Raw genomic sequence first — 13,316 nt, 5'->3', positions numbered from 1 at the left:
TGCTTGGGATTACCCTGACCCAGGTGCAGGACCTCGAACTTGTTACCTGAGCAGCTCTTCTCTAGTCACCTCTGGCTCCTTGGGCACAGCACTTGGTGGAGCCTGAGCACAAACTGGGAGTGGTAAAATCCCCATATTAGTTGGAGAAAAGGACCAAGGACATTGTAGAGACTCTGTCTGACATGGACTTCAGCTGAAATCATAGCAGACAGGCACTGCTGCTCCTCAGCATGCTCCATGGCCAGCTAGCCCAAAGCCAGAGGTGCAAGAAAAGAGAACTGCTGGCAGGGGGTTAGTTAGCAGAGCCATTGGCATGTCTAGTCTGGCCTGTAGGTATTTATTAACCTATAGCCATGGTGTCAAAGCTCTGTTCAAAGTACAGTGGGGAGTGAGGTTAGGGCACCTGGTACCATTTCAGTTTTGCATAAAGCAAAGGAGAGTTCTGGCCTTTCTTGTAAAAATGCCTCATTTGTTTCAAGAATCATTCATGAATGCCTTAGGTTTTAAATATTTGTAACTGTTTCCTTCCAGGCAGGCTTCCTCAAGCAGTGTGCCAGCCTGGGGTACCCTTACACCTCACACAGAAAGGCCTGTTCAAATCTGATCAATGTGGGCATGAATCATAGAATCACAGAATGGCTTGGGTTGGACAGGACCTTAGAGATCATCTGCTCCAACCTCCCTGCCATGGACAGGGACCCCTCTCAACTAGACTCAGCTGAGCAAGACTTCATCCACCCTGGCCTTGAACACCTCCAGGGAAGGGGCATCCACAGCCTCCCTGGGCAGCCTGGTCTGGAGTCTCACCACTGAAGAGCTTCTTCCTAAGATTCAGTCTTAACCTCAGCTTCCAGCCATTCCCCCTTGTCCTGTCACTGGACACCCTTATGAAAAGTCCCTCTCCAGCCTTCTGTAGGATCCCTTCAGGTATTGGAAGGCAGCTGTAAGGTCCCCCCAGAGTCTACTCTTGTCCAGGCTGAACAACCCCAGCTCCCTCAGCCTGTCCTCATAGCAGAGGTGTTGTAGCCCTTAGATCATTTTGTGGCCCTTCTCTGGACTCTCCAACAGTTCTGTGCCCTTCTTTGATAGGAACACCAGAACAGGATGCAGTATTCAAGGTGCAGCCTCGCAAGAGCAGAACAAAGGGGCAGAATCGCCTCTTTTGCCCTCCTGGCCACAGTCCCCTTTGTCTTGCTGAGCACTGAGAGGATCTGCTCTCAGGCTGCTCTTCTTCAGGCTAAACAACCCCAGATCTCTCAGCCTCTCCTCTTCAGAGATCTGCTCCTGTCCCCTCAGCATCTTTGTGGCTCTCTGTTGGCTGTCTTCAGTAGTTCCCCATCTCTCTTGAACTGGAGAGCCCAGAACTGGACACAGTACTTCAGATGTGGTGTCACCAGGGCAAAGTAGAGGGGGAGGAAAACCTCTCTCAACCTGCTGGCCACACTTTTCTTAATCCTGCCCACTTTGACAGCAGGCTGTCTTTATAGCTAACCCTTATATCTATAAACTATATATATATGAATTATATCTATAACTGTTCTAGCTTATTTCAGTCACCAAGTTGTATAAGGACTGGAAATAATGTAGATACCTAATGCAGCAGCTGAGGAGGCTGAGCCCTTCCCAGTGAGCCCTAAGTGGAGGGCAGGGACAAGGAAGGCTGTCAGTGTGGCTTTGGTCTGGCCCTTTGCAGGCTATTAGAAATAGTATGTGTTGTAAAAATTATCCCAGTATCATCATTAATGCAATCTACTGCCACTGTCACTGCCACCATCTTCACCTCTGAGTGGGATCAGCCACCTCAAAGCAGCTGCTTTCCATGCTGCTGCTGTCATCAGCTGAGTGTTTAATTAAGAGCAAGCATCAGCTCTGGTGTCAGAGCAGCAACATCCTGTGAAATTCTTTCCTGTGATGTGGTCCAGGTTTTTAGCTTGGGTGACCTACCTGTTCCCCAAGTAGTGTACAGCAGTGTGTGAAGCAAAGGTGTTGAGGAGTCACGTTTGTATCTTTCTCTCCAGCTAATGGAGGCAACTGAGTTCTGCTTGATGCCCAGTCATTTTTATCTGGCTTTCCTGAGCTGCTTGTGTACAGTGCTTGGGGACCATGTGTTGGCTGAATGCTTAGCCCTGGTGCTGTTTTGGTTTTCTTTGAGCACAACATGTTTTATTTTCACTGCTGCAGGTATTTCAGCATGAGAGCACTCTTGGGACCATTTTTTTTTGTCTGTACATGCTGTCTTAAGTATACATTTCCCAGCCTCATTCACATTATTCCCTCCCTCTTGGGGATCTTTTCTCATGTCACCAAATGACTGTTTTCCTACTTTCAGGCATCAGGCAATTCTAGTCCCTCTGGAAAAGCATGTTTGTTGGGTAGAGCTGGTTCATTTGGCAGTGAAGTGCTTTATCACTGCCTGAACCTTCAAATGATCACAGATTTTAAAGCAAACCTTAATTAACTGAGCCAGAGGCTTGCTTTTCTATCAGTCTTTTGTCTGGCTGTGCCTTCTGTTAAAAACCAAACCCCACAACAAACCAACCACTAAAATATTAGAACAAACAATCTTAGGGGGGGGGGAGGGGGGAAGGGGGAGAGTCTTAGGATTGTTTATTTTTCTTTAAAAGTGCCTATGCCAAATCAGCAGCATAATAACAGAGCTCAAAATAGCTCAGCAATGTCTGCTTGGTTTTGCAGCTTTCATGCTTGAGGAAACTGGAGATCAGTGCCACCTGGGAATTCTGTGACACACCATATTTAACAAAAGAAATGAATTTTCAAGGTGAAAATGTGGGCTAGCTGAATTTGTGCAGAGGAAGGAGCTCATTTTGGGTGCAAGACCACTGAAGAGCTTCTTCCTAAGACTCAGTGTGCTGGCAGCTGGACCACGCTCACTGGGGTGGGAAAAAAATTCTCTAGTAGAGAAGGAGTAGGCATTTCACAAACCCTATGTGCATGCCAGGTTGACTCCCAGCTGTTGACCCAGTTTTGGAAGAAGTGAGGGTTGTTGTCTTCGGGAAGTGTGGGCTGCAAGGGTGTGAATCGGTGAGAGTAACCTTGTGGAAGAGAATCTGAAAGCCACAGCATTCCAGGTTACACTTCTGGTGCTCTGTAGGTTGTTAAATGCAGTGCAAACTATTTTTGGTATTGTCATGGATTGATAGAATGGTTTGGGTTGGAAGGGACCTTGAGGATTGCCTAGTTTCAACCCCCTGTCATGGGCAGGGACACCTCCCACTGGACCAGGTTGCTCAAGGCCTCAGCCAGTGTGGCCTTTTAGAATCACAGAATCATTGAGGCTGGAATAAACGTCTGAGATTATCAAGTCCAGCCTATGACCTAACACCACCTCATTGACTAGGTCATGTCACTAGGTGCCACATCCAGTCTTTCCTTAAACACCTCCAGAGGTGGCAACTGCACAGTCCATCCCAGTGTCTAATTACCCTTTCCATGGGGAAGTGCTTCCTAACATCCAACTTAAATCTGCCCTGGTCCAGCTTCAGGCCATACCCTTTCATCTTGTCACAAGTTGAGTGGGAGAAGAGCCTGACTCCCACCTTACTGCAGCTTCCCTTGGAATGGATTAGGTTGGAAGGGACCTCAGAGATCATCTACTCCAACCACCCCATCATGGGCAGGGGCGCCTCTCAACTCAACCTGGTTTCTCAGTGCTCTCATCCAATCTGGATGAGGGAGAAGGCATCCACAACCTCCCTGGGCAACCTGTTCCAGAGTCTCACCACCTTCATACTGAAGAACTTCTTCCTCAGATCCAGTCTAAACCTACTTTCCCTCAGCTTAAAACCATTCCCCCTTGTCCTGTCGCTAGACACCCTTATGAGAAGTCCCTCTCCAGCCTTCCTCTAGGATCCTTTCAGGTGCTGGAAAGCAGCTCTAAGGTCCTCCCAGAGTCTTCTCTTCTCCATGCTGAATAATCCCCGTGCCCTCAAGCCTATCCTCATAGCAGAGGTGCTCCAGCCCTTGGATCATCTTTGTGGTCCTCCTCTGGACTTGTTCCAACAGTTCCATCTCCTCCTTATGATGGGAAGAGCAAAACTGAATTCAGTATTTGAGGTGGGGGTCTCACAAAGTTGCCCACACTCTTGAAGTTAATTTGATACCTTCAGGTAGTTGTGGAGTGTGATAAAGTCCCCCCCTGAGTCTCCTTCAGGCCTTGAACACCTCCAGGGCAGGGGCATCCATGACTTCCCCAGGCAACATGTTCCAGTGTCTCACCACACTCGCTGGAAAGAATTTCTTCCTAATCTCCAGTCTGAATGCTTCCTCTTCCACTTCAATGCCATTGCCCCTCATCCTGTCACGTTGCTCAAAGCCTCATCCAACCTGGCCCTGAACAACTCCAGGGAGGGGCTTCTGTCCTAGTAAAATAACCTGTGGTTTGGATCTCTCATATGAGTGAATAAAACAAAAACATGTATTTGAAACAGTTTTAAAAGCAAAGTATTAGAGGAGAACTTTACAATAATTGAGGCTGAAACTTACTGTTAAATGCTGGGATAATGATCAACCTTAAATAGTATTTGGCTGAGCACCTAAAACCAGGGTTTGAGACCAGCTGGACAAGGGAGGTGAGTCTGCCCTTCTGCTCTGCTTTGGTGTGACCCCACCTGGAGCACTGCATCCAGTTCTGGTGTCCCCAGCACAAGGATGTGGAACTGCTGGAGAGGGTCCAGAGGAGGCCACAAAGATCATCAGAGGGCTGGAGAATCTCCCTTGTGGATGAGGGAGTTGGGGCTGTTCAGCCTGGAGAAGGCTCCAGGCAGATTTTAGAGCATCCTTCCAGTATCTGAAGAGGGCTACAGGAGAGCTGGGGATGGACTTTTTACAAGGTCTTGTAGTGATAGCATGAGGAACAATGGCTTTGGACTGGAAGAGGAGAGATTTAGACTGGAGACTAGGTAGAAATATTTTACAGTGAGGGTGGTGAGACACTGGAACAGATTGTCCAGGGAGGTTGTGGATGCCCCCTCCATGGAGGTGTTCAGGGCCAGACTGGATGGGTCCTTGGGCAAGCTGAGCTAGTGGAAGGTGTCCCTGCCCACGGCAGGCCAGGAAGTTGGAACTAGATGATCTTCAAGGTCCTTCCAATCCAAACCACTCTATGATTCTCTGAATCTCTTGTCACTAGGTTCCCATTTCTGTGGGCAGGCAGGGCCCATTTTCATTTGAGTTACTTATGCCAACCCAAACTAATAAATTACTGAGAAACGAGACAGCTGTTTTTTTTCACTTCTCCAGCCTGCAGATGGAAAAGTAGGTATGGAAAAGTGAGGTGGGCTTGTTTTAGCCATTAAAACAAAAAGTTACTGAATGGTATTTCTTGCCATCATGCATTATTTCCTTCTGTATGACAGCTGTGGTTCAAACACCATCCTGGGTTCATAATTGTAGGCCTTGTTTAGACATGACATTAATGACAGTTATTAATAGAGAGTTTTGAGGGTGTTTTTGATGTCTCCTGCTGCATTTGGACAGAGATCTAACAGATTAGAAAAGGGCTTTAGATAAACAGAGCTATAAACTCCCCCCAGTGTTTGTATATTTCTGGTTAAGAGAGGAAATAACAACTCCAGTGTAACTACTGTGTTTGGTTGCCCACTGTAGGGTTTTCATTTGCTGAAAGGTAAGACAGCACTTTTGCACTGGGATGGCCACTCAAGTGCACCCACTGGGCAAAGGAGTGAACCTGTGGATCATGAAGGGGTCTTTCTTTAAAGCAGTTTCGGTTCACTTTTCATGCTTGTGCTGCTCTTGGGATGCTCTGTGCTGGCCACTTGTGGGTGATGATGTAAACTTCTTCCCATTGAGTATAAACTCCTTCCTCTCATGCAGATAAGCTGTTTACCAAATGGCTGCTGCTTCTTCCAACAGTTGCAGATAATCTGTAACAAAATCCAAGGTCAGCTGGCATTTGAAGAAGTTGGGAGTCAGCGGCCACTTTTCATTCTGTATCATGGGGTAATAGAATGCTAGGGGTTGGAAGGGACCTCCAGAGATCAGCCAGTCCAACTCCACTGCCAGAGCAGGATTACCCAGGGCAGGTCTTGAAAGTCTCCAGAGAAGGAGACTCCACAACCTCTCTGGGCAGCCTGCTCCAGAGCTTCAGCACCCTCACAGTAAAGTAGCTTTTTCCCATGTTCAAAGAATCATAGAATCAATAAGGTTGGAAGAGACCTCAAAGGTCATCAAGTCCAACCTGTCACCCAAGACCTCATGACTCCTAAACCATGGCACCAAGTGCCACATCCAATCCTCTCTTGAATGCCTCCAGGGATGGTGACTGCACCACCTCCTTGGGCAGCAAATTCCAATGGCTAAGAACTCTCTCTGTGAAGAACTTTCTCCTCACCTCAAGCCTAAACCTCCCCTGGTGCAGTTTGAGACTGTGTCCTCTTGTTCTGGTGCTGATTGCCTGGGAGAAGAGACCAACCCCCTCCTGGCTACAACCTCAGAACCTCCTGTGTTCCAGCTGGTGCCCATTGTGCCTTGTCCTATCACTGGGCACCACTGAAAAGAGCCTGGCAGCTTCATCTTGACACTTGGTATTTATATTTATGTATTGACATCTTGATACTTATAGACATTAATTAAAGATCCCCTCTCAGCTTTCTCTTCTCCAGACTAAACAGCCCCAGGTCTCTTGGTCTTTCTTCACAGGAGAGTTGTTCCAGTCCCTTCATCATCCTCTTGGCTCTGTTGGACTCTCTCCAACAGCAGGTCTCTGTCTCTCTTGAACTGGGGAGCCCCAAACTGGACACAATATTCCAGGTGTGGTCTCAGCAAGGCAGAGTAGAGGGGGAGGAGAACCTCTCTTGACCTGCTGGACACACTTCTCTTGATGTGCCGCAGGTGCAGCTCTGCTTGTAAGTCTCCAAAGTCTCATTTTTTTTCCCCAAACCCTTGGCTTTTAGAGTGATTTTTAAATCACTTTTTCCCCCCTGTGGCATAACTGCTGCCAAAAGTGGATTTCATTTTTGGAAAATCTGAGCAAGGGCACTTTGTCCACTTTGGAATACGAGAATGCTGCTCATTATGAAAATGCTGAGGGCTTCTTGGGTTTTAGCTTAAAATACCTGGAAGCAGAAACTTCAGGAGTTCTAGAAGACATGTTTGGGAGTGGCTGGTCTGTGGAAAAGCACAGGCTCTGCCTTCCCTATTTGGTTTTCTCTCTTCCTAAGTCAACACCTATGGCAAAGGGAGGATCTGCCATAAAGGCAGTGATAGCTGAGAATGTAGGGATTACAGTTGGGATGATAAACCAAAAGTGGCTGTCATCCTGACTTCTTAAAATTACTTAGGTTTTACTCTTTTGTTCTAAAAATTGCCACTGTGCAATGTGTCTGCTTTTCTGACTGAAAAATACAGATACCTTCTTCAGTCATAGAATCAGTCAGGGTTGGAAGGGACCACAAGGATCATCTAATTCCAACCCCCCTGCCATGGGCAGGGACACCTCACACTAGATCAGGCTGGCTAGAGCCTCATCCAGCCTGGTCTTAAACACCTCCAGGGATGGGGCCTCAACCACCTCCCTGGACAACCCATTCCAGGGCTTCACCACTCTCATGGGGAAGAACTTCCTCCTCACGTCCAGCCTGAATCTCCCCCCCTCCAGCTTCATTCCATTCCCCCTAGTCCTATCACTACCTGAGATCCTGAGAAGCCCCTCCCCAGCCTTCTTGTAGGCCCCCTTCAGATACTGGAAGGCCAAAACTGGCAGGCCAGTCATGAAACTTCACTTGATAATGTGAATTCCTATTCCTCTCTGGTGCTGATCTAGCCCTGAGCTTGGTCAGAGGGTGCATGGGGAGGGGATGGTCACACAGGTGTTCTGCTAGTGCAGGGTCCCCATAGCATCACCAGCCTGTCAGGATACCCTGCCTGCACAGTCCTGAGGGAGCTGAGGCCAGCAGGAAGCAGGGTAGGGATTCTCCCCTCGTACTTACCACTGGTGAGGCTGCAGCTTGAGTACTGGCTTCAGTTTTGAGGCCCTCACTTCAAGAAGGATGTTGAGGTGCTGGAGCACGTCCAGAGAAGGGTAACAAAGCTGGTGAAGGGTCTGGAGAACAGGTCTTCAGTCTGGAGAGGAGAAGGCTGAGAAGGGGACCTTATCAATGTCTACAAATACCCAAAAGATGTCTGTCAGGAGGAGGGAGCCAGTCTCATAGTGATACCCAGTGATAGAATGAGGGGCAATAGATGCAAGCTCAATCACAGGAAACTCCATCTGAGCATGAGGAGAAGCTTCTTTGGTGTGAGAGTTGTGGAGCCCTGGAGCAGACTGCCCAGAGAGGTTGTGGAGCCTTAGGAGCTTTTCAAGCTTGATCTGAATATACAGATTGATTTGAAAAACAAATCTGTTGTCCTGGAGAGTCTTCTGATAGTGCCTGGTAGTGCAGCTGGGGAAGGCTTTTGTTAGCAGCCTCCTTGATTTGTGGTATTGCGCTGTGGGGTTTTTTTACTTTCTTTCTTTCTTTCTGTTTTTTGGTCATGTGGAATAATTCAGTAATTCAGTAGTATCAGCAGTCATCTTGGCAGCACATAAAGAGTAATTGAGAAGGTTGGAATGGGAAGCATGCTGTGTTCTGAATTTGTATTGAGAACAGGACCTTTCTGAGATGCATTCATGAAGCTTCTCGCTCTGACGTCAGCACTGCACTAATTAATTACTTAAAATATTATGCATTGTGCTGGCAGATTAAACAAGGAGATGGAAATACCCACTGCATAACTTTCTTTTTCATCCACTTCAAAATCCTAGAATCAAGAGAGTCATTCAGGTTGGAAAAGACCCTGGAGATCATCAGGTCCAACCATTCACCCCACTCTGTCAAGTTCACCACTCAACCACATTAGCTAAGTGTCACATCTAAAGGACCTTTGAACGCCTCCCATTTCAGTGTCCCCATCATAAGAAGGACACATAGCTGTTGGAGCAAGTCCAGAGGAGGGCCACAAAGATGATCCAAGGGCTGGAGCACTTCTGCTGTGAGAATGGGCTAAGGGAGCTGTATAGGATGTACCCCCACATCAAAGTATAGGTTGGAGACTGGTGTTTGTGCCAGGTGAATGTGCCTGACCTCTGCCTCACACCTGTGGTTGCCCTTGTAGGTAACTGGTGCAGGTGAAAATGTGAGTGAGGAGGGGGAGTCAGTTCTTTGCCTTTCTGCTTCTGTACTTTGCTCCTTGGATTCAGTTGGCTCCATTCACATTGTGATCACCAAAGCTGTTTCAGCTGTGATAGGATGAAAGGGAATGTATTGAAGCTTGAGGAGGGCAGATTTAGACTGGAGATTAGGAAGAAATTCTTCACAGTGGGGGTGGTGGGACACTGGAACAGGTTACCCAGGGGGAAGTTAAGGATGCCTCCTCTCTGGAGGTGTTCAAGGCCAGGTTGGATGGGTCCTTGAGCAGCCTGGTCTAGTGGGAGGTGTCCCTGCCCATGACAGGGTGGTTGGAGTATATGATCTTTAAGTGTGGGTTTTGGTGAGTGTTTTGGAAGTCATCCACAGCTATTTAGCTGAATTCCCCAGTTCTAAAACCATCCACAGTTAATCTCCTCTTGAATTGTCATGCTTCTCAGTAACATGAAACAATTTCCTCAACTTTCACAATTTTCTTGCTTTTTATCCCCCTCTTTATCTGAACCTAAAGTGGCCTGTTCTTTCTGTCAGGTGTTTTCATTTTAATCAATTATCCTGATTCTCTTACAAATGTATTCTAATGCCTCATGCTGCCATAAGATACAGGTTCTGAGTTTAGAGAGTCAGTTACAGCACTGTGTGCCTGCTTGGATGGGAAAGCTGCAGAGCCTTCCAGCACTCCACAAGTCCTTGGTGGCATGACTGCCCAGGCTGTGTTCTGCCTGATCACCCCTGCTGACCACAGTGTTGCCAGACCCTGGCACTGCATTTGTCCACGCTCCAAGGTCGAACATGAATGCTGGTGTCCATGCTACCTCCTTCTGCAGCCTACACTGGCCATCCTGCTAGCTTTTGTGTGTTGCTGGAATAATCCCAAAGGATGCAAAAGTCTTTTGAATTCTTTGAATGGAATGATATGCAAGTTCATAAATGCTGCTTTTTTTCATAGAGTCATAGAATGGTTTCGGTTGGAAGGGGCCTTAAAAATCATTTAGTGTCAACCCTGCTGCCATGGGCTGGGACACCTTCTGCTAGGCCAGATTGCTTAAGGCCTCATCCAGTCTGGTCCTGAACACCTCCAGGGAGGAAGCATTCACAGCCTCCCTGGGCAACCTGTTCCAGTGTCTCACCACCCTCACTGTAAAGAATTCCTTCATAATCTCCAGTCTAAATGTCCCCTCTTCCAGCCCAAAGCCATTGTCCCTCATCCTGTCACTACAAGCCCTTGTAAAAAGTCCCTCCCCATCTCTCCTGTAGCCCCCTTCAGGAACTGGAAGGCTGTTCAAAGATCTCCCTGGAGCCTTCTCTTCTCCAGGCTGAACAGCCCCAACTCTTTCAGCCTGTCCCCACAGGGGAGGTTCTCCAGCCGGCTGATCATCTTTGTGGCCTCCTCTGGATCCTCTCCAACAGTTCCATGTTCTTCTTGTGTTGGGGGCCCCAGCACTGGCTGCAGTGCTGCAGGCAAGCTCTCACAAGAGCAGAGGGGCAGAATCCCCTCCTTTGTTGCTTTTTGTTGCTGGCTGCTGCAGTCAGGCGATCACAGATGCTCATCTGTGAAGCAGACCCAGGCGCAGCTGTTTTCTGTGCACTGTGAAAGTTTCCTGCTTTCTCCCTTGCTACTATGGCTGCTTTCTGCCAGTGTTTGTCTTGTGGCTTTGCACCTAACTTGACTGTGAAAAGGGTTAGCAAGAGGGTTTCTCGAAGGAGGAATTCCTCTTGCACAGAAGGCCTGGTGCGAGAGGGCAGCGTTGGGCTTCTCCCTGGTTTCTCTGGCAGGGAGCTGCAGCCTTCCTGTTTATTTCCTAACAGAACAAATGCTACCACCTTGTGTTTTATTGACCATTATTGGAAGAAAACAGTTCAGGTTTTTCAGAGATGTTCCTTTGTAGAAGAGAAGTGCTCATGGCCTTGCATGTGTTGTGACAAGCAGCCACTGCCATCCCTGGCAGCAGCCAGCCTGGCCCCAACAAGTTCTGTTTGCACAGCTCCTGCTTCCCTGCAGGGTCCAGCAGAGTTTCTCAGCTCAGGGAAATACTTGCCGGATGCAACCCCCTGCAGCAGCCTTCTTTGGCCATCTTGGACTCCCCTACAGCATCTGCACAAGTTTTCAGGTCTTGCTGGTGTGCAAGTTGTGCATGGCCATAGAATCATCTCATCATAGAATGGTTTGGGTTGAAAGGGATCTTCACACAATCACAGAATGTTAAAGGTTGGAAGGGACCTCCAGAGATCATTGAGTCCAACTCCCCCCTGCAGAGGATCACCTGGGGCAGGTCACACAGGAACACATCCAAGTGGGTTTTGAAAGTCTCCAAAGAAGGAGACTCTACAATCTCTCTGGGCAGCTTGCTCCAGTGCTCTGTCACCCTCACAGCAAAAAAGTTTCTCCTCATGTTGAGGTGGAGCCTCCCATCTTCCACTGCATTCCCGTTGTTCCTTGTCCTATCAATTCCTTACCCTGCCCACCATGGGCAGGGATAACTGCCCTTGGACCAATTTGCTCAAGGCCCTGTCCCACCTGGCCTTGAACACTTCCAGGGAGGGGATGTTGGTGTTTGGGAGCAGATGTTGATCAGTTAGAGGGTAGAAAGGCTCTGCAGAGGGACCTCGACCGACTGGACAGATGGGCAGAGTCCAATGGGATGGCATTCAACAAGTCCAAGTGCCAGGTGCTGCACTTTGGCCACAGCAACCCCATGCAGAGCTACAGGCTGGGGTCAGAGTGGCTGGAGAGCTGCCAAACAGAGAGGGACCTGGGGGTGCTGATTGACAGCCGCCTAAACATGAGCCAGCAGTGTGCCCAGGTGGCCAAGAGGGCCAGTGGCATCCTGGCCTGCATAAGGAATAGTGTGGCCAGCAGGAGCAGGGAGGTCATTGTGCCCCTGGACTCTGCATTGGTTAGGCCACACCTTGAGTACTGTGTCCAGTTCTGGGCCCCTCAGTTTAGGAAGGACATTGAGACACTTGAAGGTGTCCAGAGAAGGGCAACAAGGCTGGGGAGAGGCCTTGAGCACAAGCCCTATGAGGAGAGGCTGAGGGAGCTGGGATTGTTTAGCCTGGAGAAGAGGAGGCTCAGGGGAGACCTCATTGCTCTCTACAGCTACCTGAAAAATGGTTGTAGCCAGGAAGGGGTTGGTCTCTTCTCCCAGGCAACCAGCACCAGAACAAGGGGACACAGTCTCAAGCTGTGCCAGGGGAGGTTTAGACTCGAGGTGAGGAAAAAGTTCTCCACTGAGAGAGTCGTTCGTCATTGGAATGTGCTGCCCAGGGAGGTGGTGGAGTCACCGTCCCTGGAGGTGTTCAAGAGGGGACTGGATGTGGCACTTGGTGCCATGGTTTAGTCCTGAGGTCTGTGGTGACAGGTTGGACTTGATGATCCTCGAGGTCTCTTCCAACCTTGGTGATACTGTAGAAGCGAGGGGGCTGCTGCAAGCGTGGTTTTGCCTGCTGCAGCTGTGAGGGAAGACTGCAGTGTCCAGCTGGACAAACAAATGCTGCTAGTTTATTGAAGGAGCTGCAAATAGTTTGCAGCTCATCTAGTCTGGTCTCATGGCTGACCCTGCTTTGAGCAGGAGGTTGGACTTAGATGACCTCCAGTGGTCCCTTCCAACTTGAGTTCCTCTGATTCTGTGAAGGCTGCTTGTGTGGAACCAGGCCTGTATGTTGAACGCTTGCATGTGACAGCGGCAAGAACAATGGCAACGAATCTTTGATGTCTTTTTTTCTACAATCACTGAAGATACCAGGGTTACTTTGTTCTAATTTATTGGAGACTTCTTCATGTTTAACCTCACTGTGTTTTAACTTCTTTGTTTTTTTCTTCATTAGTCCAAGTACTATGGGCAGACATTACTGACAGAAGTTTACAAGCATCTGAATTTGATTGAATCAGACTACTTTGGGATTGAATTCCAGAACATCCAGTCCTACTGGGTAAGTACAGTTCCCTGCCAAACTCACTGTCATAAAAAAGTTGTCTGAATTCAGTTGCTTAAGGTTCAACAGTTTTACAATCTGCTGGAGTCTTCCTGTGGGATTATCTCTTTGATTCTTGTCAGTCTGCTTTGCTTACCAGAATGACAACTAACGCAGCAGAGGGGAGGAAGTTCAACAAGGCCAAGTGCAAGGTCTTGTACCTGGACTTGGGGAATC

At 48.4% G+C, this 13,316-nt stretch overlaps 1 protein-coding gene across 1 annotated transcript in view; it reads left to right on the top strand.

The window, feature by feature from the left end:
* FARP2 (FERM, ARH/RhoGEF and pleckstrin domain protein 2) overlaps nt 1–13,316 on the top strand; it is a 78,811-nt gene that overhangs the window by 16,816 nt on the left and 48,679 nt on the right. The window contains exon 3 of the mRNA XM_054167097.1: nt 12,993–13,097. Coding sequence (XP_054023072.1) covers nt 12,993–13,097 — 105 coding nt within the window. The remainder of the gene's footprint in view (nt 1–12,992; nt 13,098–13,316) is intronic.

Source organism: Dryobates pubescens, chromosome 13 (assembly GCF_014839835.1).
Source record: "Dryobates pubescens isolate bDryPub1 chromosome 13, bDryPub1.pri, whole genome shotgun sequence".
NCBI lineage: Eukaryota > Metazoa > Chordata > Aves > Piciformes > Picidae > Dryobates > Dryobates pubescens.
This window is presented reverse-complemented; position numbering and strand designations above follow the sequence as displayed.